The following is a 27,223-nucleotide window of genomic DNA, read 5'->3' as shown; positions in this document are numbered from 1 at the left end:
TAATTTTCCTCGTATTTAACTAATTTCCATGGTATAAGTCTACCATTGATGATTAGTGCACGAACATAACAGCAGGTATAAAATTGTAATATATCAAAAGTCATCCAATTTGGCAAAGGACAAAAAAAAAAAAAAAAAAAAATCCTTTAAAACATGTGACAATATCTAATAGTTGAATGTATTATAGGTGTATTAATTTCCCTAGAAATTTAGGTGCCAATGCTGCATAGGAAGTGTCCATTTGCATGCACCTCCACTTATTAAAAAATTATTTGTAAGTTCAGCTGCATAATATATAGTCAATGACTACTCTTTCATATTCGCATTCGCACACAGGACAGAGTTTAGTGTGGACACAAAAAAAATAAAGACTTTAGGTCTTCTCTCTGTGTGCTTATTAAAAAAGAGATTTGTGACATAGCTTGGGTTGTATTTACCCTAGCCTAGGGCTGCAACTTGGGTTAGAAATTCTGATTTCGTCGTTATAATTTTTGAATTTGAATATTTCTAAAAAAAAAAAAAAAAAAAGGATGGATGTGTTTGTAGATTTTGAATTTTCAATCCGAATTTTTTGAAAATGTTTTGAACCTATTTCAATAAAAAAAAGTTTTGAAATATTTGGATTTTTCTTATGGTTATTTACTAGAATTATGAACTTTGTAATTAAGTTTTGTATTTGTCTCATGTTTATTGTTAGTTTTTGTTGTATTTTATTCATAGTTTTTATATTTAATTATACACCTACATATAAAAAATGATAAACATACTATTATACAACAAAATAAACTGAATTCATACACATGTGTTATACCAAATATTAAGACAGAATAATAAATTGCATAAATGAAGAAGTTCGAGAATATCTAAAAAAATTGGTAAATACATGAATTCCGGCTTATGTTTTGAAAATTCCACTCTACTTTAAAAAATTCTTAATAATATGAAAATTTCTAAATTTCTAAATTGTGATCTAATCCGACTCCAAAAGTTTTAAATGAAAATTGGAAACTTGTTTCTGACCTTCGTTCAGAAAATTAAGCTTAATTTAGATTTTAGAGCATCAGGCTAAGTTGTACTAGTGAACAACTATTGTCACAATGTATTTTTTGACTTTGTTGGATGTGATTCTGAATTAAAATATCCTAGATTTGTAGAAGACAATTGATAAAAATAAGCTCACAACAATGCCTAAAGAAGCATCCAAGTAGGCTGGCTCTAGTTCCTGAATCATTGCCAATGTTCACATACGATCAATTAGTACAATCAAAGAAACATTTAATCGCTGGGTTTCAAGATGTCAGACTGTCAATCTGAAATGTACACTCGTACGAAAGTAACAGACTTAACTAATTCTTTTGTACTTCCTTTTCACTTGTGTATTTATTGAATTTATCGAAACCATCAGCAAACGGAAAACCGATCTAAGAACAACTATTGTCCGTCGCGAGTTTGTCACAAAGAAAGCGGACATGATAAAAAGAACTTGTAGCTCAAGTAGTTAACTGTACGAGGTCTTTGGTTCGATTCCCACCTCACCTCCTATAGCAACAAAAAGCAAGCAAAAACGAGACCGCACAGAGAGAATCCTGTCCCCAAGCAAACCCAGAAACAGAACCAGAGAAGAAAACTGACGGCCAAATCCCAGGTGAGCTTGTCAAAGAGACGAAGACAGGGAAGCAGCGGTATCCATCAAGTGAGGATGCGGACCAGAGAAGATGGTGGACGGGATACCCAGACCTCGTTCGATGTCATCTCAAACGCTAGAGCGGCGAGACCAAAAACGCCGGAGTTGCTCATTTTTTGCGCAACCATAGCATGTGTTCTACCAGTTCAAGCTGTCAAACTGATAAAAACTTGCACAAGTATAAAAACTAAACACTAAATACCATCTCACATCAGTATAAACGTATTTACGGATAGTACGTTTACTTCTCAAATACGTATATTTTGCGGGTCAAAAGAATTCCTGTTGATTCGAAGATTGTCAGGCATACCCAAAACTCTAGACACAAGTATTCATCTCACACAGACTTCCAAGATAATCAATTCAATCCGGTATCAAAAATTCCTCACATTACAGATTTAGCTAAATGGGCTGCTAAATCAACCCTACTTCAATTAAAGGCACTGATGAACTATATCTAAAAAGCCACTTTTGTAAGTTCAGTTTACACGCTGTTGGCAACTGCGATAGCCATGTTAAGAAGCCCCGTTAACTGCAGCTGCGGTGTGCATGCTCAGGTCCTGACCCTGTGGCACAGCATGTCCATACCCGCCATAGCCCTGTCCTCCATAGTGTGCTCCATTCCACTGGTTACTTGAATCCGACCTCCACTGCAAAAACACATGTAGTCAACAATGAGAAAATTACAACCGGGTGAGAGAGAGAATCACCCCAAGGGACAATTCATCAACTCTAAGAGAGGTTAGGTTGTAGGGTATAGGGGTGGGGTCAACAAAGTGCGAAAATGGTGGAACTTTACCAAAGGATGGGGCATAATTGTGGTAGTCTAATGTTGCTAACATTGGGATCATTTTGGAGTGCAAGAAGAGAAGGGGGTGGGGACGGGAGATTATGTGTTGCCGTACTATGTTGTAGAGCACAATAAAGATCAAACCAGACAAATGCCAGGAGAAATATAGGTGATATTCAAGGATAGATTTCTAAGTGTTACATAGCCTGATAGCCAGCAGACAATTGAATGAAACAAATGACCAAGTATTACCTGCTTGTTCCCCTGACTGCGACCCCAAGAAAGTCGAACTGTTTGCTTGCCAATAACCGTTCCATTCAGCATCTGTATTGCGTTCTCAGCATCCTTCCTGCAAACCGAAACAATATTAGGTAGTCCGTTACATGGTTGATGGTTCCACGAAATAAGACTACTACCTACCTCCTTCAGTCTTCTAAAAATTTTGATTGTATTTCTTAGATACAGTTTATTGTTTAATAAATCATTTTAACATTGATATTGACATTGCGGCTTTATTTCCAAATAACAAGATATTAGGACCCATATATCTTAAATAAGAAGAGTACCTATTAGCAAACTGAACAAAACCACACGCTTTTCCAACTGGTATTTTCACAGAGACAACTTCACCAAAATGAGAAAAAGGCTGCCGGAGGTCTTCATCATTGACCTCAGAATCAAGCCCTCCAACAAATATCTACAAAAAGTGATAGATTAAAGAGCTATATAAGGTTAATGATACTTTTAACGAGAAAGAAGACACAAACTTACAGTTGTGTTATTAGGCTCACTGTCAAACTGGGAACCTTGGGCGACGGCACCATTTGATGCATGTCCACCACCAGCCAATACCAATGCTAAGTCAAGGGAAAAAAAGGTAACACATTTAGTCCCACTCGAAATACACAACATGTTAAAGTAGAAAGCTGCATTTTCCAACAATAAGTTAGAACTTATGATTGATTCTAGGAGCGGATCCAGGCTTCTTATCTTTTATTTCCTTTCAGATGGGGGCACGTGTAACAGTGGATTTGTTTGGCACAGAGTGCCATAGCAGGTTAAAACCTAATGGCATTATAAGTAAAAATCCAACTAGCTTGGTGGAAACCTACTCTTTCTGAAGCAAAGAAAAATACTAACAACGCATGTGAGATGGCATAAGCTTAACTTCTCACTTTGAATAACAACTCAACTAAATTAAAGATTTGAAACTTTCAGGCGGGATATCATCTAAACTTCTAAAGATTACCGAACTTCGTGAAGACAATTTGCAAAGATAGGAAAAAGTACTCAGCATATGAAACCACCAGTACGTACATACCTTATGTCAGCAATTAAATGACTAATTGTTAGTGGTTTCACCAAAGCAGTTAAGAGAGATGCTGAAAAAGGATAAAATAGTAATAGAAGAACATAAAATAATAAAAATTCCTGTGCAGTTTGAAATGAAAGTTTCCAGGGAGGAGAACAAACATTAGTGTTTGTGGAAACCAAGTTTGAAATCAATTGATAGGAAAATAAATTCCTAAAAATGTTTAATTGTAATTGAAACTTTCTTTTGAAGATGTTAGTATCAGCAACAGCCCGTACATTATAGATTTGGTATCTATGAAAAGAATTTAACATGCAGGAAACGACCCTATAAAACTCTCAAAACAAAATCTAGAACCGAAGAGATAAGACCACGAAATAGGAAGCAAAGAAAACAAATAATCCAAAAAACTAAAACTTTTAAAATTCACTCATGGCTTGAGCATTAAACAGGTAAACTAAAAACACAAAGCCACATGAACCGCCATGCCTCCAACAATTGATGTAATGATGATGATTTGTATTACCATTGCTGTAGTAGAATTAGAGCAGCTCTCTAATAAACGACGCTGGAGAAAGAATTAAAAAGCACAACAAATATAGACAAGAATAGGCAATGATGCTGCCAAGAACTCATTTATGATTTTTTTTCTGAACCACTCTCCGACTCTTATCTAAAACCATCTAACATACCATCTTACATCACAAAACGAGCAGATAGATACAACTCACATTAAATGATCATAGAGAAAAGTACAGAACATTGAAAGAAAAAAAAAAGGGAATTGTGGAGCTTGAGAAATTACAATATAAAGCAAAAATATCATACCTTGTGAAGCATACTGTTGTTGATATGCAGGTGCTTTTTTGGGTGTTGCAACACCGATGCGCATGGCCCTGCTCGAACAATACGCACCATTCATTTCGGCAATAGCCCTTGACCTCTCATTTTCATCACCAAACCTAACAAAACCATAACCTTTTGAACGTCCGGTATTTGCATCTAGAACAACTTTCGCTCCCTTAACAGATGAATATCTACTAGAAAAAGTCTCCTGCAACATAGTGTCAGTGACATCTGTAGCCAAATCTCCTACAAAGATAGATAGATCAGCACTAGTGTCTGCTCGTTTATCACTGGCACTGAAGGTTGCCCAGTTTAAACGAAAAGGCTGCTCTGTATTTGGCATTGCAGTTCCGTTATAGTTCTGCAAAACTTCCTCAGCTGCTTCACGTGAATAGAACTCAACAAATCCATATCCCTCTGACTGACCAGTTTGCTTATTGCGTATTACCTTAATTGAGGAAACCTGCAAAGTTCGTGACACCAAAAGCACATTGTTAGCGGCAAAGTACTTGACAACAGCATTTTGTCAAATATTTGGCAATACTAAACAAGAGGCCGCAAAAGCAACATGAGATAACTACACAATTAAAAAACATCCCAAGTGCCCAATAATCACTATCATTCACTTGACCCCAATTTAGCAGGGGAGGATGACAGACTGGAAACAGAAGCTTACTTATCCGTATCAAATATAACTACCAGATGATCGGATGCCCAAAATAGCATTCAAACAAGGATTTTGGCTCTGCAATAATTGAAAATTGACATATCCGAAGTTCAAAGTGAAAATTTTGGTTTCCCCATAGTTGACAGCAGACATGTAAACTACCTAAAGTACAGACAAAAATAATCAAAACATGGAAAAAGATTTTCACACCACATGAATGGTTTGCAGTAGAATGGGCATTGCCATAACACTACTACAAAATGGGAGTGGATCAACTGCTATTGCTCCCTCAGTCCCTCTATCGGATAAACACGATAGTCACTCAAGGAGGGTTTTGCATTTAATTTGTTAAGCTATGGTCATTATATTCAACAAGAAACTGTTGCTAGAAATCTCACATATTCAACAGTATTCATAGACCATATATACCGCTGTTTGGTCGTAGGATACTATTATAAGCTGAACCAGCCGCCAATCTACAATAAACAGAGTTGACCCAACATAGCCAGTAAAGAAGCAGACCTCTCCACTGAACATACTCAAAACCTTCATCATTTCTATCTAGGTATACGCATCTTGATGTACCAAGAGCGATTTTCGAAGTGGGTGGTTAGTGTTAATCTTACTCTTTCAATCAGCGTTCCATTTCCGACTACCGAAAAACCGCAAAGATAAGCTAGGATACACTATGACAATCCCACAATATACAATCATAAAAGAAAACAATACGACAATCACACAACAAACAATCACAAAAGAAACCATCAACCTCCAATCAATCATAGAGCTGTAATTATGTACATGAAATCCACCGAAGCTAAAAGCTAACCTGTCCAGTGTGCGCAAAGCATCCGTGAAGGTAAGTCTCGTCCATCCAATGATGAAGGTCACCAACCCAGATGGTCCTGACCTCGTCGTTGGGCCCCTGTTTTTGTGACGGCGAGTGCTGCTGCTTCGGCGGCTGCTGTTGCTGCTGATACGCCACAGCCTGAGGCTGCTGCTGGTACGGATTGTGGTGAGGATGATGAGGAGCCGCCCCGTAAGGCATGTAATGCTGCGGGTACACCATCATCTGCTGCTGCATCATCGCCATCGCCGCCGCCGGGTACTGCATGGCCATCCATTGCTGCTGGTGCATCCATTGCTGCTGGTGGTGCTGCTGTTGTTGCTGCTGCTGCTGCTGAGTTCCCAGATCGCTGCCGCCGTTGGATTGCTGGGCCATATATGAAGTTCAGAGCTTGTGATCTTCTCTTCTCTCTGCACCTCTCTCTCTGGAATTCTTGGTTCTGTGTGTTCTGTGAGATCTGAGGAGAGAGAGCAGAGAGGGAGGCTTGAAGCTAGAGAGAGAGGGGGAGGCGAGGGCTGCGCGGAAGCAAAGAGGGAGGGTTTGAAGTGACGAATGGGGTTTTAAAGGGGTTATTGCTTCGCATTTACATTTTTTGTTTATTTTATTTTTGTACGTGTATTTTCCTTTTTTAAGATGAGACCCCGTCTGCTACGTCCGTTAAATCACGTTTGCCGTCCGTGACGTGTGGGACCCTCAATTGGACGGAGTAGAATTTTCTCTCATCCTAATCTCTCACATTCTTTCCCCTCTTATTTAAACGTTTAGATTAAGTATCAGCATTTTGTTTAAATTTTTTATATAGAGAAAAAAATAAAAAGAAAAACATGAGAAAATGAGAGAGAAGAGATTTTTAAATGTGTTGGCGGTGTTTAGGGCGCACTGAAAGATCGGACACGCTGAAAACTCTTTTCATGAGTGGATGCTAAGTGATGCTTGGGTGAGCTGGATTGCATGTTATCAAATTTTCACTTAATCTGTCCTTTTCTTTAGGGTAATTAAGGACCTCCAGTAAGTCAACGACTTGGCATGAACCATTGAACCTAATGATGGTAGATTAAATGAAATTCATCCAAGTGACACTTAACGTGGTGGTAATGTTTTGCTAACGACCAAATTTGCTATCAAATCGTAACACACTGAACTCAAATATTTGTTTTATTTACGTTGTTCCATACGAATTCTTTTCCTCAATTAAAAATGAATAGACTTGGATATATTATCCAAATTATGTAAAGGGATTGGCATGATTCTGCCGAGAATAGATTTGTTCACAATCCTTAATTTGTTAAATGCCGAGCATTGCTATTAGAATACAAGTAATAAGATAAATTGAATTTTTGAAATTCGTGTGGTTGGTATAATAAATTGCACTCATTCAATACATGTATTGTAATAGTAATGCTCAACTCCAATTAAGTTATATGATCGTGAACGGTGAACCAAATAGTCAAATGTGTGGATCTTAATGATCCTACATTGAAATTATTACTTAATTAGCCCAAAAGGGTTGAACCAAACAAATTTTGCCAAACAAAAGAAAAATTAAGATCCTCAAATCCCATTCCAAATTCCTACTCTTTCCTTTTTAGAGGAATTCTCTTTAATTTTTGTCAAATATAGCCATGAAAAACCACATGCAAACTGCGTACATAGCCACTTTTGAAGTTATTTATAGCTAAAAACATATATGAAAATAAATTTATGGCCTGTCCCTTGAGAAGAAGGGTGGATTTTGTAACAAAAAAGATGGGACTGTGGTCCTTTTGCAGATTCAAGCTTTGGGGTTTAAAAGTGGAATTTTGGAAAATGTAGGGGAGGTGACTTGAATTTTTGTCCTTATCTGGCAAAAACAGGCAACCCAAATTGGGTCCCACAATTGAAGCGAGTTACATCTAACGGTTAACAATAGGGCAGCCGACATAGAGGGATGAAAGCGCGGTCGTACGCGTTCCTTTCGTGTGCCGGATTGCATATCTTTGACCAGCCTATACCGTCCGGTCAAGGATCCAAGATGTCCTACCCCACCAGACAAACAATCTAATTTATAAAACCAACACAAAAGGTAAACAGTGATTTTGGTATCATCAAGTTTTAACAAAATATTTGGACAAAAATACCCTTAAGACAAAAAAAAAAAGTTCAAAAACATCCCAAAATAATGCATCAAATATGATAGGGGCATTTTTGTCTTTTTAACAGTGCTGTTTAATAATTAATTTTTTGGTACAGTTTTTTTTTTTTTTTTTTTTTTTTTTCAATTAGTACCGTACAATAGGCTAGCAATAATGTGATTCAATTTCTCTATTTTTAAACACGTTTAAAACATCTTCAGAGGTGTGTAATGCCGATTATAATAAAGATTTTTCGCACGCGGATAATAATGTGATTAAATAAGTTGTCAAATGGTTGTTTTTTTTTTTGTCTTTTTTTTTTTTTTACAAACAGTATTGTCTACACACTAAGGAGGATGGGGGATGTGACAGCCTGTCCCAATTTTTGTACTGTTAGTGTGAAATGACGATTTTGCCCGTGGACGTATTTCGTGTTATAGGGTGTTTGGTTTGTTTTGGTTTTGTTTGTGGGCTGCCATCTGGACCTCACCCACACACACTCACACCCGTGGACCCTCTCTCTATTCTCTCTCTCTCAAATTTTCTTCCATTTTCTCCCATTTCCCTTGCAAAGGTACGGACGAACTTCAAACTACCTTCTACTGTCACAGATCAACGTCAAGGAGTTTACCTTTGTGTTCCTTGTGAGCTCAGGAGCTCATCCATACCCTTAAATCGACGTGAGACCTTCGAAAACCCTAGACCCCGTGAACCCAGTTTTGGTGCACTGTTCATGCACATGTGATCATGAGGTTTTTAGAAGTTTTTAAGGTTCTAAGAAGCTTTAGAACCTTCTCACGAAGCTCGGGGAAACAATTTTGAAGTGTTTTGGACATCGGGAAGCCCTGTTTCAAGGAGTTGCAGGTTTGGCCGGAATATAGTGAGTTTTTCGACGAGATTTCGTTGGTTTTGGGTTTTCAAAGTGGTAAGGTTTTGTTTTACTCTTTGTAAGCTTCATTTTGGTACCAATTTCATGGAATTTGGTTGAGAAATGAAGAAGATATTAAGGTTTGAAGTTTTTCCAGTTTTCCAGCGAGAAATCGAGCTGCAGACGACAGCGGACGGCGACGACCGGCGAGGCTCATCAGAGAAGGAGGAGAATATTCCGTTAAAGTTAACAGAATATTCTAATGGCATCAGGTAACGCCCGTTAACATCTGTTAGGGTTTTAACGGAATATTCCCTAACGCCGTTAGGGTTCCACACGCGTGCCAGGCACGTGCCCGTGCATTTGGCCATGCCTTGGCTGGTGCGTGGTGGCGCGTGGGAGGTCAGAAAATTATTTTTAAAATATGGGGATGTTTGTGAGGTTGAGTAGAGCACATTGGTATATTCAAACACCCCATTTGAGCAATGTATGAGAAGTTATGATCTAAGGTTGGTTATGTGCGTTAAATTGACGTTTTTATAATTGTTTCGCATGTAGGTGAGGACTATTCGAAGGACGAGCGCAGCCACCTGAGGCTCGGGGCTTACGATCCTTCTACGTATCAGTGAGTGGGCTTTTGGTTTTCCGTATATACCTATATACTTGAGAATTTTTCCAGAAAATGGAATTAAATGTTTATATGTTTTTTTTAAATGCCATGCATAGTGTTTGCATATTTAGTTATGCATTTAGTAGTTGCATATATGTATGCTTTGGTGCCGTGGACGCACATGTAAGTCAGGTGAGTATATTGTTAGTGATAGATGTGGTGTTGATGAGATTGAGATATAGCTTATAGTCCTGCACCTCGGTGATTTTGTTCCGCTAGAGTAGGGGTTAGCCTTCACGTGATCATTCACCTCCTCCATCGTATGCTCCCCTTGGATCCAAGACAAGTGCCAGCCTGTCGTACAGACCACTTTAGATGGTTCCGACTCGCAGGTGACTTGCGATACTTCGCACAACTTTCACATGATCGTAGCACTATAGCGTATTTATTTACACCTAGCCTGTCGTACAAACCACTATAGGTGGTTCCGACTCGTGTGCAGGATAATGGTTGAGGAGCTATAATTTCAGCCGTACAGGTCACTTTAGATGACTTCGGCTAACGTGTTGATATTATCAACATATTATGATTTGTGTGTATCTCACCTGCTTGATGCTTATATTGTTGATCAGATATTTTGGCACGGCATATTTCTGACATGGCATATTTGAGCTTTATCGTTTTTAGCATGATTTGATATACGAGTATGTATAATATTTTCTGGAAAGTATACAGGTTTTCCGAGAGGGGGTTATTACTTGATATTGAAATGGTTTGAAAAATAACTTTGTTTTTGCCCACTCACGTTTCTGTTTTGCGTCCCTCCAGGTTTTAGGCAATGAGGATGTGGGTGAAGATAGAGGCATCGAGGGATTTCTGACAAAGCACCCTCCATTTAGGATTTTCTAGTTATCACTTGTGTAGTGTTTGTTTATTCTGGACTGCACCTAGGATACTTGAACTTTTACTTTGTCTTTTTCCCTCCGTGTTTGTCACTAGCACTCACTGATCTCTTTATTGTAAATTATCATGTTGACTTTATTTCCTCGTATTTTCACTCTTTTGCTTCCGCACTATGCACTTGGCTACGTCACCCTCACGTGACGGCCAACACTCTCCACTTTCAGATTCAGGGTGTGTCAGGGGATGAGTTTAGCCTCATTATGTGATTCAAGGTCATTTATTAAATATTATTTTCTCTATTTTTAAACACATTCAAAACATCTTAAAAGACGTGTAATGCCAGTTATAAAAAAAGGTCTTTCGCACCCGGATAATAATATGATTAAATTAATTATCAAATGATTGGTTTTTTTTTTTTTTTTGAACAAATAATATTATCTACACTAAGAGGGAGAGTGAGCTTAACCTCACAATAGACTAGCAATAATATGATTCAATCAATTGTTTATTAAATATTATTTTCTTTATTCTTAATGAAAATGCTATAAAAACCGATTTTATTATGTGAATTCAGCTGCTTTTATTGGTTTATGAAGAGTTTCTTCTAGCATGATCTAAAATTATTCATTTACTTAAAATATTTGACTTTCCTTTTGTCAATTTACGCATATAAATACATTTAAAACGTGTAAGTCACGCGTAGCACGCTTTGATTCAAAATATGTCTTCTGCACGTGCTCATGAAGGCTAGTACATTTGTAAAACAAACACAAGTTACCCTAAACTGCTGATTTCATCTCTAAATTTCAACTTAGCTTTTGATTTCCCTCTAATTGTTTTAATTAAAAATTAAGGACTTCACTAATATTTTGCCGATTTTCCTTGTTGTTAGTTTTTCATTTATTCCACCAATTTTTTGTTAAATGAAAACATAAGCACAACATATAAGGGTAATTTGGTCGCTTCGTTCTTTAAAATAATTGAAAACCTTAAATTTCTAAAATGTCGACCCGTGCAAATCTGTGTAATTCTATAGCTTTTGTGTCTAAAATTTTAGCAAATTGACGTTTTTGTTCTCAAAGAAGAGTCACGTGGTGTGCATGTGATAAGAGTTAAAATTAATTTGGATGAAATTTATGAAAAACTAAAGATAGGATAAATCAGCCAAAAAAATTAGTTTTAGTTCTTGATTTTCCAATTTAAAAGTTTAGGGGGTAAATTGAAAGTTAGGTGAAAGTTCAAAAGCGAGATATGAGCAATTTACTCTTCTCCCTTTTAAGAAACTTACGCACAACTGAAATGCCAATTCTACAGTATTCTAAACTGCCAAGTGAGGCCATCCATCCATCATGTGTTATAATTTTCTTACATGACGTCACGTGATTAGCTTGAGATATTGTCATTTTAGCAATCCCAGTTGAATGCAAGTTCTCATCAACCGAGCCCCCAATAGGCTAAAACATTGTATCCATTTGGTTTTGGCACCCCTTAAAGTTGCAAGAGAACCACCACAGCGTGAGGCTCCCTCCATGGCGACTCACTGACTCAGGCGGCCGGCGATCTGTACTACAAACTGCACTTTTAAATTTTCAAAGATTTCCATATGGTTTCATAAAGAAAATGAAGTACACAGACAAAACAATTGCAAGGTGAAACTGCAACTTTTTCTATTGATTTAGCTCAAATACAACAACAATATTTCTCGTAAACAAGGAGAGGATAAAGAATCAATTGAATATTAAGCGAGTGGCAAAGAAGAAACAAAAATCGACTGACAGAAGCTATAACCAAAATTTAGAAGCTGCATCCAAAATTTCCCAAAATTTCAACAGGGAGGCGTAACCTGTTGGCTTCTGCGGTTGAAGACGAAAGATGAAAACAAAAATGTTAAAAGAATAAAGCGTATATACATCGCCTCACTGCTGTTTACCTTCTTCGATAATCCACACTGAGGAACCTTTCATACTGTGTTCCCGCAAGTGTCTTTTGGACATCACCCCAATTCTCAATCTGACTAGATAAGTTACCTTTGTGTATCTTCACCTGGCGACTCTTTAAATCCCTTTTTGGAACCTTGAGAAAATCTTGAACGTCAAGCAATTTCTGCGAACATACAAAATTGAAACTTTCAGAGGTTGGTATTCTTTCTTTTCTACCCTTTTATCGGGGCGCTGACAAAAATACTGGCACACACATAATAATTTATCGCAAACAACAAGAGGAAATATCAGTTTAGTGTTCATATGGTTCTCTTACAGTGCGGTTTTTTACGATATCCTCATAGAATAGGATAATATGTCGGGTGCTCTTCAAATATTCCAAAGCTTTAGTACTTGTATCCTCTACTTGCTTCAGGTTGGGTATCAGCAAAGTTGCATTGATTATAGGCTTGTATTTTGCAAGTATCTCTGCCTGCACCCAGAACATGTTATAAGTCTGTATGTCAAGTCATAAAGAAACAAGCAATTGACATTTACGTAGAAAGCATGCATACGAAGGAGGGAGAGACAGACCTCGTGAGGAGAATGAACATGAGACTTGTGGGTCCCATTCAGCAGCTTATTATCTCGGTCATACAAGTTTGCAAGCACAGAGATCATCCTCCGTAACAGGTTTCTCCGAAAGAGAAAGATAGCAGAAACACCTCGTGTATTGAAGTACTCTACTATTTCTTCATGATGCTGCATCAAGCCCTGCATAAATTGTTGCAATATTAATTCGCTGGTCCGTGCATAAAACAAAAAAAAGCAGAGAAAAACACAATAAATTATCTCATGAGCTAACTTACGCGTCAAATTCTACCTAGAACAAGGAATCGAATACAAAAGTAAAGATAAATAATGAGTTTCAGGCCAATTGCTAATGACAAACAAATTTGGATGGACATTTCAATGGACCAAATTAAATTACAAAATGGACATTGTAACTTAACCCAAATCCCAGTTCGTATCAAATTTCTTTCCGACCAAGACTTGCATCCATGTAACTATCATACCAAGCAAGCTTGAAATGTTACTCAGCTCAACCACCTTTGCTAACAATAATTCTTCGGTTACAGTGAGATGGTCCTACACTTCCAAACAAAAGATTGTCATTACTTGGAGGGCATGCTTCTCTCAATGAAATGGAACAATGTGATGAACAATATCTAGATCCATCAGTTGCCATGAAATCTGTAAGCTTCTTGCTAATTTAAATTGTATCATCCCTTTGATAACCCAAACTAGGTTACTTGAAGGCTGGCTTCCTAATAGGCACATCGGTTGCAGTCAGGACAGGCAGTTTATGATGATAATAGGGCTGCCTACCTCTCTAAAATACAAGTGTTGAGCATTCATGCATCTATACATAATCTAAACGAAGCATTGAGTACCATTAACATCAACTTCTTCTGACGTATAAATTTCGTGGAAGCAACGTAACTCTGAAGTGCTACACATTTAGCATATAAAGTTCAAGCTTAGCAGCAGCGCAGAAAATTTGTAGAGAGTACACATTTAAGCAAACTTCAAGCTTACCAGTTATCCAGAAAATTGCACCGTCTAATTTCAGCCATCTCTAAACCCGTCCTACTAGCCACCGGTGAGATACACATGAAATACGTGCATGATCATCATTAAGAGCATCATACTTCCCGATCATCGATGACCCTAGAAGATCATAAAGAAACTACCCTATCCAATCCTACATACCCTTGACCACTCTCCACGAATATGCATTTAATATCAAAACTATAACACAAGCTTCCTGGAAGGACTTGCTATACATTTTACTATAGTATCTGTAACTGTAATAACTTACGAAATAGGTAGATGATAGGGCAATTGAGTCCTTGGTGTTACTTTTACTAATAATAACTGGCTGTCAAAAACAACAAGCTAGGCTGAAAACTTCCTGTCGAAAATGAGTGAAACATACTGAACTGAAATGCCATTGTCTCTCACTCAACAAACCCACCAAATAGCTAATTAACAGAAACAAAAAATAAAAATAAAAAACTGAAAAAAAATGCATGAAAAAGCACCGACCTGATTAAGCATCCACTTCAAGCCAACTGCAGCGGTGCATTCATTCTTTGAGGCACTACTCAACCAATCTAGATTATAAAGTTTGTCCAAAGTCTCAACGATTGTTGAAATATTACTTCTCCTAACTTTCACAGAGAAAATCTCCCCATTTGAGCTTATGTTAGTATGATTATTCAATAGCGTCTCAAACCACCCACTCCCAGATCTCTGCATCGACAAAATTGCGAAATATCGCACAGGATTGCACGCACACTCAGCCCTATTATCCACAAAAAAATAAAATCTAAATCATTGCATTTCAAATGGAACCCAAACTTGAAACTCCAACAGATCAGTAGCATACCTGCTATAAGTATTGGGCTTTGGGTAGTGCATATAACGAAATTCCTCCGGCTCAACATCAGGATGTGGACAAGGCCTTTGAATCACCTGAACACTTGAAAATCCGGACTTGGTGCGGGTGCTGACTTGCTTTAAACAAATTGAGCAAATATAGACACCACAGACCATTGCAAACAGCACGACAATCATCCGCAGCACCAATGGAGATTTCTTTGGCGCCTTTATTAAAAATATATCCTGCACTCCATGCATTAGGCAATGCAAAACGAAGGTTGAATAATAAATTATAAAAACGGCATGGGTAATTAGTCCTAATAAAGGTCCAAACTTTACAAGTCAATCTGATCGACATCGAGCTACCCAGAAGTTTATAAACAGTAAAGTCGGCAGGACGAACAAATGACATGGGTATCATTGCCATGATCCAAAAAAATCCAGGATTCATAAATTCACATGACTAAGCAGTTAAATCACGGTCGTTAAGTAAAACAACAATAGTGTAATTAAGATTAATCCTAAAACTAAAGACATGACAAGGGTAATTAATCCTAAAAAAGTTTCAAACTTTTGAGTCAATCTGATGAACAAACGACATGGGTATGAATGGAATGATCCAAAAAAATTCCCAGGATTCATAAATTGACATTATTGAGCTATTAATTCAGTGATTAAGTAAAATAATAGTGTGATTAAGACCCCTTTTCCTATTTAAAAAGGAAATTTGGGTTTGCCTGAGCTTGAATACACAGACCAAAAGCAACCAATAAATAAGGATAACAAAGTGTCAAAAATTTCAACACCCAGATCGGGAAATTCACATGCAACCCCTAAAAATAATCAAAAGGGACAGAATCTAATACCCCAAAAAAATTAAAGTTCCAGGGGAAAAAAGAAAAAACCAGTTAAAATTTGAAAGGAGGAGCCGGAAAAAGCAAACCTTGAAGGAACAGGGATTCTCAGCCATTGTAATGGGAGCTCAAAAGGCAAGCATTCCTCCTCCTGCTTTACTTTTCTCAAAAACCCACAACAGCCATTAATTCAAAAACCCACAAACAAAAAAAGGAAAGGAGGAGAGAGAGTAAAATCTGTAGATTTTAATGGGGTTGGAGTTTTTTCTCGTGAAGAACACTATGATTCGATGCCTCTCAGAGACCCGTTGCACTTGCACGCTCTCTTGCTCTGCTTTTTCGTGTGTATGTTTCTTTTTTGCCTTTTCGAATTTTTGCAGAGATTTTCTGTTCACCGAATCGTTTCTCGACCTGTTGGTACTTTTCTGCAGTAGACGGTGGAAACGGCGTCGTTTGCTTGATCTTCTGGGCCCATTAATTAAGGAAAGAGAACGACATTAATGTTTGACGATTTCCTTTTAGTTGCCCGTTGGTGCCGTTTCCCGACCGGAAAATGTCTTCAATTATTATTCAAGTTAATTAAAAGTTTTGGTTTTTTTCCATTTAATCTAAACCACCTATTAACAAAGATAATGTAAAAAATATCATTTAGATTTTAATTTAATTTAAATTATGTTTATAAATCAAATTTTGCAAATTTTTGATTATCATGTTTATTTCTTATTAATAGAATATTATTTAGTTTGCAAATTTAATATTCTTAGCATTACTCTTAACAAAATTCTTTTTATCAACTGAAAGATGATGAAAGGACAATTTATTCGCAAAATTCTCTTTAACGTGTTCTTCCTCTCGGGCCAAGGTCAAATATGGGCTTCTCTATGCTTGGCTCGCAGCCACCCAACCCAAATATGGGCCTAAACTACTAGTTTTCTTGTTTCCACACTTCAACAACTAACCTTGTTTAGACTCTGTCTATTGGATTAATTTAGTGACCTGCTGTTCATAAATCCGACAAAAAAAATATACTTTTTCCCCGCAATCCACTTTCCATAAATTACGATCCAATATTTTATTTTTTTATTTTACCGTTGACATCTTTTTGTAGTCCCAGAGCTACTCATATTGATCTCTAAAGCAACTCAAATTCACTACGCTAGTTGTATATTGTATCATGTGTTCTTGCAGGTACATTTTTTTTTAAATTGGAAGTTCATATCAATCGAAACCTAAGTTTCGAATTAGTGCCTTTGAAACCTGACATTTTCATAAAACAATACATCCATGTAAAACCTGAAGTTTTTCATGCAAATTAAACCAAACCATGTTTTGGAACCTAAACATTCCAACTTTGATGCTTATGGAGGTTTCTATTTCCCATAGCACCAAACAGAATCTTGTATTCACTGGACTGTCGGACTGTCACAAGTTCAATTTCGCTGACATGGAAGTTTCTTACATAAACTAATTTATGTGGGTACAAAGCATGAAGCTCCACTTGACTATCCAGAAGCTGAGAAACCATTGAATCCAACAATGACATAAATAAAGCTAAAAAAAGCTTCCACCATTATCTTCATTCAAAAACTTATGCCTGAAGCATTAGAAATAGAAGTACATTGCTAAAGAGAATTCCATGACTTTTTGACTCGTTCTACGGACCATTCAATAATGAAAGACGATATTGCTTGAACCAAAACATGATTGAAACCTTTATGTCTATGAATAGATATAATTTTGAAGTTTATAGAATCCGATTGAATTTCAATTGGAGAAATTTTTCTCGTCCTTCTATACCTCTAACATACTCCTGAAGGAAAAATGTAAAGAATAGAAGTTCACGAAACACAAGTGTAGGTGTTGCGTAGCAATATAAACTCAAATAAGAGTATCGAATGAGCATGGGGCGTCATAAAAGATGGCAAAGTTATACAAATAGTAATAAAATGGAACATGATTGAATGAGATGTAATTTTGAAAAGAAAATTCAATGATATAAGGGCACTAAGACATTAAGGTTCCCCTTGAACATACATACGAAATTCCATCAACGTAGAGTGCACCTATAACTCAATTGAATTTCTTATAAGAAGGATTCCAAGGATAACCTGTACCTCGCAAATTATCAAGAAATAATTTCGTTGAAAATGTTAAAATATATTTTAACATTTTTCAACTACTTTTGGTTATTTAAGCAACCAGCATCTTTCAACTACTTCTGTTTATTTAAGCAACCAGCATAAACATCATAGTTTTATCCTTGCTACTCCAATATAAAATGTCAAAATATATTTTAGTTTTATCAGTAATTATATGCTTCATATCAAAATTTAGCTTCAGCTCATGCCAAATTGCATTCAACCTAATTGTAGTAATGGTCATTCGAACATAACTTATTTTGACAAAATTATGACGAAGTTGACGAAAAGGACCATAACTATACGTTTTGATGAGCTGAGTGATGTGATATAAACTAGTACACAAATTAAACCCTCTTATTGACAATTGTGGTAAAGATGTAAGTAGAGATCGTTCTAGACCGGAGATTATGAGGGATTGCTAATCTATTCTAAATTGACTTAAAAACACAAAACTAGGCTTAAAAACACTTAACTAGACTCAAAGAACTCAAAACAAACTAAAAAGACTCAAAACAGCACAAAACAACCAAAAAGACTCAAAACAGACTCTAGGACTTACTTTGGACAAAAATTGAATTGGTTTTGACTCAAAACACTTAAAAACACACTTTAGGACATATTCTAACTAATTTGACACAACAAAGTAAAGGGGATTGGGTTTTTGACGAATTTAAAGTAAAAACAAGTAAATTGCAGAAACAAACTAAGTTTAGTACAAAATTGGGTGAATTAATGGGTGATAAGCTAGCTAGAGGATCCTTCTCCACACATGACACACTAGCATACAAATTGATTTCCAGTTGCTTTTCCAATAAACCATGAACCTCAACACCCCAGATTAACCGTGACATCACTAATTAACCCTCAGATTTTCCTTAAGTCATTGAATTGGACGGACAACGCATTGGCAACCAAATTATTCTTCAATAATTCCCTACATGAACAACATAATAGAGATACAATCAAAGATCATTAAGCATTGTGAAAATCATAAGCATTGACAAGATCATGATACTCATGTCAGGAATTCAACTTAACACGATCGTGACCAGTGACCTTCACTACTTGTGAATATAAGTTCATAACGATTATGTGAAACTCCCTTATATTCTAGCATCAAATTCATGCATGCAAACTAAGTGTGCACCCTTAATCAACGTACAAGAATAAGTTCTTAATCCCAACAGTTAAGCAAATTGCATTCACGATTTATGAAATCACAACTGGAAGTAATCAATTCATATTGCAAATATAATTATGGTTTTGAATTCTCCTCTAGCTAAAATGAGTTTAGCCTCTCATTTTCACAGCAAAACAAAGAAAACTTAATTTAAACATTGAAAACAAAGATTGAATACACCTAGAAACGCTCTAACAATCCAACTTGAATGGCCAAAACGTCCAAGGAGTCTTCTCCCCTTCTTCTTTGCTCCGGCACAAGGGTGAATGGGTGAATGTATGGTGCGGCTGTGTGATGGATGATTGAATGGTGAAGGGAGGTTGTGGAATTGTGGTGGAGGGATGGTTGAATAGGTGAATGATGAATTGTCCTCTTTTGTGCGGTAGATTATGTAAAAATAAAGGGATAAAGGGCAAGGCAGTAATTAATTAATTAGGGAAGGTTTTAAGACTCCAAATCCTCCAAGAAAAGGGTAACAAATCAGAATCCCAAGGGGAAAAGAGAAGGAAACTTGCGGCAAGGACAGAAAATAGGAAACAGGAAGGGGAAAAGTGTTGCCTTGCACGACAAGGAAAGGGAAAGGGAGAGTTTGTGCGGCAAGGACCCTTTGGCTGGGTTTAAGGCTTCTAGAAAACATATTTAAGTGTCCCAAATCAATTAGGAACCCCCCTTAACAGCTAGAAATTAAGTAGGAAAGATTAGGATTGACTAAGTCAAAATAAGGAAGTTTGACTCATGTTTCCTTCTTTGTAGCTGATTCCTTTTCTTCCAAGTCTTGAATTAATTTCTTCCATCTCTTTAGCAGATTCCTAGCCTTCTTTGGTCTTCAATTTCGTCCATCCACCTTGCTCCAAGCATGTGCTAACCATTCCAAGCCCAAAACTGCTCCAAAATGCTCCAAATTGCACTTTCTTGCCACTTTAGCCAATTGGACCTACAAACACACGAAAATAGCTCAAAATACTAAAATAACTAGGAACTAACAACATAAATGTAAGAAGACAAGCTAACTAAGTTGCATAAATATGCTCCTATCAATGAGGGATCACAATTGTAGCAATGGTCGTTCCAACATAACTTATTTTGACAATTTATATTGAAGTTGACGAAAATGATTATAGCTACACATTTTAATGAGTCGAAGGACCAATGGTAATTAATTTTTAGTTAAGGGACCATTGCTCCAATTTGATTAAAATTGAAGGACCAATGCTACAATTTACTGTTCATTTTAAACCCAAGGTTTGGTAGGTAGTTATAAATTTATTACACTTGATGCAGGTTTGCAATACATTTTGCGATCGTCAAGAATCAAACATTCTGCAACCGCATATGAGGGATGTTATAACAGAAATATCTAAAGCATGTGAAGCTTTTCAAGCGTAGGAATCAGCTCCTTCTATTGATGGTACCTTAGCTTTCTCATAACCTGCAATGTGCTGATTTCTTATATTGTTCTGAAGGTTGGACTAATTTTTGTAACAGTAACTGCTGCTCGAGCACTTGAGTCGGTAAATACAAAGATTTACATCCTAAGGCTCTGCTCATGGCTGTTGTCGATTATAGTTTGAAAACCCACAGCAGAGTGCGGACAGTTTTTCTGGTAACACCTAAATGATACTGTCCAATTTGTCACTTGTCACCAACACTTCCAAGTAGCTCATTGACATCTTCTAGTGTCACACATTTCTGTCCCAAACATTTGGTGTGTATTTTCAACTTCAGAATCAAATGTCATTGATGTACTATTTTGTAAAACTAACTCGAATGCTCCTCGATCACTCTTGCGATGTATTCAAAGTTTTGGGTTTCGATTTGGAAATCATTTGGTGTGTATTTTCAATCATTACATATTTTACAGATGAACTTATCAACGAACCAGAAGGCAAAGAATTGCATTCCATGAATGCTTCCAGCATGATTACAAGGCTAGCTAGTCTTTCCTGTATGCCAACTCGTTCAAAACATCGGCAAGATCTGTCTCACCCTGAATACTCTGAACCCACTTGGCGTTAATCTGCACACGCTCCATGCTCTGCTTCAAGGTTCTGGTTATCGAGGGGGTGGGATGAACCTTAAAGAACTCATCTACTTCCTTAACCTTTTCAAATGAAGCCAACTGCAAAGGAAGGTAACGCCGAATGGGCATGAAGGTATAAGAAAAGAAGGAATGGAAAGGTATTATGTAGCTAATTTATATTGCTTGTGTAATCACAGATTAAAATTACACAAAAAAAAAAAAGAAATAAATAAAGGGTCTGAAAGGCCAGAACGAACCGGTGAAATAACTGCACTGACAAAGCTGGCAATTACAAATCCAGAACCCCAGGTCTTAGAGATGTGCTCCCAGTTATCCTGTATTTTGGATATCATCCAAAAGGCAAAATGAATCGTATTAACAAAAGTAGGGAAAGAATAGAAATACATTTCATAAGGTGCTCTTCAGAAACTAGTGCTTCAGAATTACCTTCAACCACGTCAAAGCTGTTTCCCGTCCTTCACTACTAACAGAAGATAGCCCACGGGCAGCATCCTGAAGGCGGACCTATAAATATAGATGCCGATTGCTTGAAATTTCTTTGAGATGCTCTAATAATTATGTACTTATAATTACAAAATTTCGACCAGCAAATATAAGACATAAGTAAAATCGGATACCTCAGAAGACAATAAAAGGTTGAGAACTTCCAGTACTATGCTCGGATCTGGACAAGATGCTAATGATTCTACAGGCATAGAGAGATATCTTATTCCCATGACATAACAAATTAACAATCTCAGATGTTAGATCAGCATCCTTAATTGTACAAATGAATTAGTAGTTACTTAAAATGCGGTTTTTCTCCTCGCTTAGATCAGCCTCTCTGTAAACTCTAAGAAGAGATTCGTAGCCCCATCTGTTAGACATGCTTACTCTTTGCATTACCGCCACATACACTGCCTGAAACAATAGTTAATCATGAACATCAAGAGGAAAGTCAAAAGCTTGAATATAGTGTTTAATTAATGGTTTACATCCAAAACAACCTTTCTTATGTCGGGAGGAAGGATTGGCGTATTTCGGTTATCTAAGAATTCACGAAAACGTCTACTTGCTTCATTAATTGTTGGGTCATGTCCAAACACAGCAAGGGCAGTTAAAATTTCTCCTCTTAGCATTGAATCTAAATGGCTCTCACCAGGTTTAGGCTCCCAACCAAGCTTTCTGTAGATAAATTCAACATACATATAAACTGTTAACAAAATAAATAGAAAGAAAGAAAAAAAGGAAGCAAATTTAGTGGACAGTTTGGTACTTGCGTAGTTAAAAAAAAAAGAACAAGCTTACTCTGCAGAGTACTGGAAAAGGCTAATAAACGATTGTTTTATGAGATTCAGTAGCTCGGGTACAGCATCAGCCGCAATTCTTGCCAGCTTATAACATATCTGAGAAGTGAAGATCAGAGTCAGACTCAAACCACATCCACAATAACCTAAACACAGAGCATAGGTGATCATTACGGCAATCAAATTTGACAGCACTGTATAGTCAAGTTCCTCTCTGTAAGCACCCAACAACGTAAGCAATGAAGCAAAAGACTGCTGGCGAGCCATAGAAAGGGCAAACGAATCATCCAAGATTCCTGTTGAAGGAAACAAAATGATATAAACTAAATATTTCCATTTTTCACTATCATAGAGATGCAAGTTTGTGTGTGTGTGTGTGTGTGAGTGTGCATAAAAAGATGATTACCGTATCTGTCAGTTGCAGACAAGTCTTTCTTTTCTATAACATTTCTAAGTGCAGCTAAAAGTTCATCTGAATATATCACCCTGTAAAAACCAGTCTGATCCAAGTTGACTTTGATCCAACTGTACAAGGCATTGTTTTTATTGCTTGCACTTCTACATACATTCTCTGCTAGGGAGCAGCCCAGAAATTCTTTTAGGTCGAGACTTTCAGACTTGTTTCGTAGTAGGAAACTCTTGTGCACATCATATGAGCCACAGCATAATGTTATCGGCACAATCCATTGCCCATCACCTTGGGAACCACTCAAGTAGAATTGTGTCTGCCGTTTATTAATTTACTTATTAGAATTTTCCATGTACCACAGAATAAGGCTTAACAATATGCATCTGAGCTCCAAGATGTAATTTAAAATTTTGACAATCAAACAAAATTTTCAAGGAGGCAACACAAGAAACCTGGTCAAATTGCAATTTCTGATCTTTCACTTTGACAGAAATAACAGGGTAACCCATTTGCTGAGTCCATGAATTCATTAGCTTGTTCACAGGTTCACCAGATATCTCCTCAAGGGCAGCCCATAAATCTTCTGTGATTGTATTTGAGGAAGCATGCTTTCTTATGTATGAAGCAAGTGACTTCTGGATGCATTAAAAAATAACATGCAATTAATCAAAGTTCAAAAGTTCAATTGAAGAATAGAGACACACATCAAAAACCTTTCTCGTATTGTATGAAACCTAAAAAAAAAAAAAAAAAAAAAAAAAAAAAAAATCAAAGAACCTACCTGGAAGTATTCCGCACCAAGATAGCTTTGTAGCATCCGAATAATAGAAGCTCCTTTTCTATAACTTATTGAATCAAATATTTCAACAACCTCAGCAGCATGATTGATCTCTACCTGGCCAAAAGACCCAAGATTAAAACATAATATACCAGTTACCTGAACACATGTATGCTTATACCCTTCATTAAATAGTGTGCTGAAAGTATGGTGATGAATACTACTATTTAAAGCCTGTCATGCACGAAAGACATACGTAAAAGTACCTCGATGGGGTGAGATTCTTCAAGCCCATCCAGCTTAAGACCCCCAGCACTTTCATCAACAAACTGAGTCCATACTTTCCACTCTGGGAACAAGCTATCAGTAACTAAATAGCTCACCTAATGACGTTTAAAATACTTAATTAAAGTCCAAAGCATGTAAAATAACAAGTACAACAAATGAAGTTAAGTAATACCCATGTTGCAAATCCCTCGTTCAGCCATAAGTGTGTCCACCATTCCATCGTTACAAGATTGCCAAACCACTGGTGTGCCAATTCATGTGTCACAACAGTTGAAACCTTTCAAAAGCAAAAAAGAAATGTATATTCATATATACATTTCATTTGGGTTTTAAATAAATCAATAGGGTAGGGCTATCAACGGGCCCATTTTTACTTCTCACACACACCTTTCAACTTTCGGCCTTCGGATCAAATGAATTGACGAAGATTGATGGCCAAAAATTAACAAGGGTGTGTGGGAGGTAAAACCAGGTGTGTGAATAGAACTGTCCAATAAATAAATAACTACATATCATATGAACCAAGCTAAATGCTGAAAGTTAGAGTTACCATTTGCTTGTTGGCAGCTGCAGAATTTTGTTCATCAAAGAGCAAAGCTGATTCTTGGTACGTAACTAAACCATAATTCTCCATGGCCCCATGAAAATCAGGAATTGCAACCATATCCAATTTGGGCAAAGAGTACGGCATAGAAAAATAACTGTAAAACTTTTTCGTTATTGATTTCATATTGAGTGTTAAACAACACATCGTAGGAATGGGAGGGAAAGAAACTAGATATAGTCCATAACAGGCATTAAGTGTAATTGCAAATTCGAATATGAATGATTAGTAATTTTGTGATCAATAAACATACTCTTTGTAAAATTCAAGAGTCCTGACAGCAAGGTCCAAAGCAAACTTCCCTTGGTCTGCCTTGCCAACTTGACAATATACCCGCACTATGACCCCTACAACGAGATAAAATGTGGCACCATCAAGAAAGGGTTGCGGTTGCACTAAATACACACACAACAAGAGATTGTCAATGATTTTACCATCAGAAGTATGATCTTCAATATAATCAAACAACCCAACAACTATGGCCACCAAATATGTAGACATGATTGGTGATTCTTGATATGTAACTGTCTTCATATGTCCATCCACTTTTTCTTCTAAAACCGGCATGTTGGAAAGAGCTACTAATTCGGACGGAACATCATCCAATATAATCTTGAATGTAGCCTGTCAATCAAAGTTCCAGTAAGAATAAATGGGGTGAATGCAGCAGACCCTCAAAGTTAAACAATTTAACCAGAACTAAAGGATTGATTTCTTATCCATACTACCATCACATAAACAACATATCTGTTTCCTCCTAAACTCAAAGCTGCAGTTAGAAGCCATGTTTAGTATCCAGAATCGATTTAACAAAGTAACTATATACAAATGTAAATCAATATTTTTATTCTACTGTGTACGCAAGTGAGAGACCTTCCAAGCAGGTTCATCCCAACATGGAAAGCACCGCCTGGCATCAACTGGTTCAAACTGCGTAGCTGCCATATTTTTCTTCTCACTGTTATGCTCATATGTACTGCACCATTGAAGTATAATAGGCACATTAATAGATGAAAAGAAGCTATACAGACTGTATAACAAATCCGGAATTCAAAGAACGTCCTTACCTTCTAAAAAATCCCTTAATCTTGTCATTCAAAATACCTTCAAACCCAATAGCCAAAACTCCCAAACCAATCGGAAGTGTCTCTCCAAACTCCAAAACCAAAACCCCGTCTTCGTTGAATATCTCAACTTTTGAAGGCTTAAAGACCTGCTCAAACAGTCATTTACTCATTGTATGAGTTACTTTTAACACTATTTTGGTACAGCTGAAACAATCAGATAAACTTATTAGGACTTTCAAATTAAATTAAATGAGATAGCTATTTTCCAATCCATCTTTCCTTTTCCTACAGGTTTCTAATTAAGCAGCAACCAAACAAGGCAGCAAAATCACTAATCAAGGATTGATTAATCACTTATGGGATAAGTGCTTCCGAGAAAAATCACCTTAAAAATCGATGAGTGTCAAGTACCAAATCATCCAAGCTAAAAACGATAAAAAAAATTGTCTGAATTGAGGCAAATAATAAGTGCACCGATGATCAGTGGTAGTACCTTGGAAGAGTGAGTGAAAGAGACGGAAGCGGCATCGACGGCGAGCTCGGCAGCGTTGAGGGCGATGAATCGAGTATCGGAGACGATATCGAGGTCGATGGCGACGGAGCCGGCGAATTTGCAAGCGATGAGGTCGGGTTTCAGCCGTATGGAGTATCGCTTTGGCACGGCGAATTTCGGAAGCCGCGAATGGCCTTTGAACTGCTCCATCTCGGTCTTCGTGTCACGATAGTTGCTCCTCTGTTCTGTAAGAAGCAGAATGATCATAGGAGAGATTAACGTCGTCCGCGCAAGTTAAACGTCAAAGGTAATGCATTGAAAGTGTAATCAATGTTTAAAAAAATCAAAGAAAGATACAAAAATAGGAGGTAAAGTCTAATCTTTATTTTATTTTATTTATTTTTTGAAAAGAAGTATGATATTTATTAAAATAAGAGAAATACGTAATCTTTACCTCTTTTTCTTTTTTTTGAAAAGAAATACGATATTTATTAAAATAAGAGAAATACGTACATCAATATGAAAGTTGGAATGCATTATAAACCTTGATAAAACCTTGCCGAAATTTTCAATTTGGACAAAAGAAAAAGAATGCCCCGCATAATTAACAATATAACCATCCTCCAAACAATACAATCATAAAAAATTAATTAAGAAACATCCTCAGTTAAAGCATCTTAGACTAGAATTGGTGGGTATCCACACCAAACCATCTCAGCCGCACATCCAAGTCCAGCACGCGTTAGTCTATCTGCTACCCGATTTGCATCCCGACAAACATGCAATAACATTGTTAGATGAAAGGAACCTAGAAAATTATTGATGTCATTAATTAGAGGCCCCATGTTTGATGTATCTACACCTCGACGTTGCATAGCTGCCAAAGCTATTGCAGAATCTTCAAAACAAAAAGGCCTCCCATCTAGAAATAGTTCCAACACGAACATTACAGCCCTTCCAGCTGCCAAGAATTCCACCTGAAAAGGAGATGTAGCGTGATCAACAGAAGCCGAGAGCCCAACTAAAAAAATTTCCGTTGTGATCCGAATGACGGCTCTAACACCACCCATGCTCGATGTG

General features: G+C 37.0%; 3 protein-coding genes across 5 annotated transcripts; all 3 read right to left on the bottom strand.

Moving 5' to 3' along the window:
* Nucleotides 1-2,015: 2,015 nt before the first annotated feature.
* LOC103948736 (polyadenylate-binding protein RBP47) lies at nt 2,016-6,691 on the bottom strand. The gene is made up of 6 exons (XM_009359793.3): nt 6,129-6,691; nt 4,615-5,095; nt 3,246-3,331; nt 3,041-3,171; nt 2,727-2,823; nt 2,016-2,334 (listed from the first exon to the last, which is right to left on the bottom strand). Exons 1-6 carry the CDS (start codon nt 6,519-6,521, stop codon nt 2,200-2,202), a joined length of 1,323 nt encoding a protein of 440 aa, XP_009358068.2. The 5' UTR covers nt 6,522-6,691; the 3' UTR covers nt 2,016-2,199.
* Nucleotides 6,692-12,280: 5,589 nt separating this feature from the next.
* Nucleotides 12,281-16,302, bottom strand: LOC103948737 (nodulation protein H-like). Its single transcript, XM_009359794.3, has 6 exons — nt 15,946-16,302; nt 15,010-15,245; nt 14,667-14,925; nt 13,152-13,331; nt 12,895-13,050; nt 12,281-12,741 (listed from the first exon to the last, which is right to left on the bottom strand). The coding sequence occupies exons 1-6, from the start codon at nt 15,970-15,972 to the stop codon at nt 12,565-12,567; spliced, it is 1,035 nt and encodes a 344-aa protein (XP_009358069.2). The 5' UTR covers nt 15,973-16,302; the 3' UTR covers nt 12,281-12,564.
* A 4,667-nt stretch (nt 16,303-20,969) lies between these two features.
* LOC103948738 (aminopeptidase M1) lies at nt 20,970-26,471 on the bottom strand. 3 transcript variants are annotated; one of them, XM_048568389.1, is made up of 19 exons: nt 26,144-26,471; nt 25,651-25,796; nt 25,457-25,559; nt 25,018-25,207; nt 24,837-24,930; nt 24,530-24,680; nt 24,152-24,256; nt 23,958-24,074; nt 23,695-23,808; nt 23,366-23,545; nt 22,911-23,229; nt 22,679-22,800; nt 22,506-22,603; nt 22,205-22,382; nt 22,004-22,118; nt 21,836-21,903; nt 21,645-21,722; nt 21,455-21,532; nt 20,970-21,296 (listed from the first exon to the last, which is right to left on the bottom strand). In XM_048568389.1, exons 1-19 carry the CDS (start codon nt 26,408-26,410, stop codon nt 21,111-21,113), a joined length of 2,709 nt encoding a protein of 902 aa, XP_048424346.1. In that variant the 5' UTR covers nt 26,411-26,471; the 3' UTR covers nt 20,970-21,110. The 3 variants fall into 3 exon arrangements, with proteins under 3 accessions (XP_048424346.1, XP_009358070.2, XP_048424338.1); XM_009359795.3 differs by having other exon boundaries at nt 23,366-23,548; nt 26,144-26,470; XM_048568381.1 differs by having other exon boundaries at nt 23,366-23,548; nt 24,837-25,207.
* Nucleotides 26,472-27,223: the final 752 nt, after the last annotated feature.

This window comes from the organism of the source record quoted next, unplaced genomic scaffold (genome assembly GCF_019419815.1).
Source record: "Pyrus x bretschneideri cultivar Hongxiangsu unplaced genomic scaffold, Pyrus_bretschneideri_v1 Contig10, whole genome shotgun sequence".
In the NCBI taxonomy this organism is placed as follows: Eukaryota; Viridiplantae; Streptophyta; class Magnoliopsida; order Rosales; family Rosaceae; genus Pyrus; species Pyrus x bretschneideri.
Note: the sequence above shows the minus strand (reverse complement) of the source record. Positions and strands in the feature narration are given on the sequence as shown.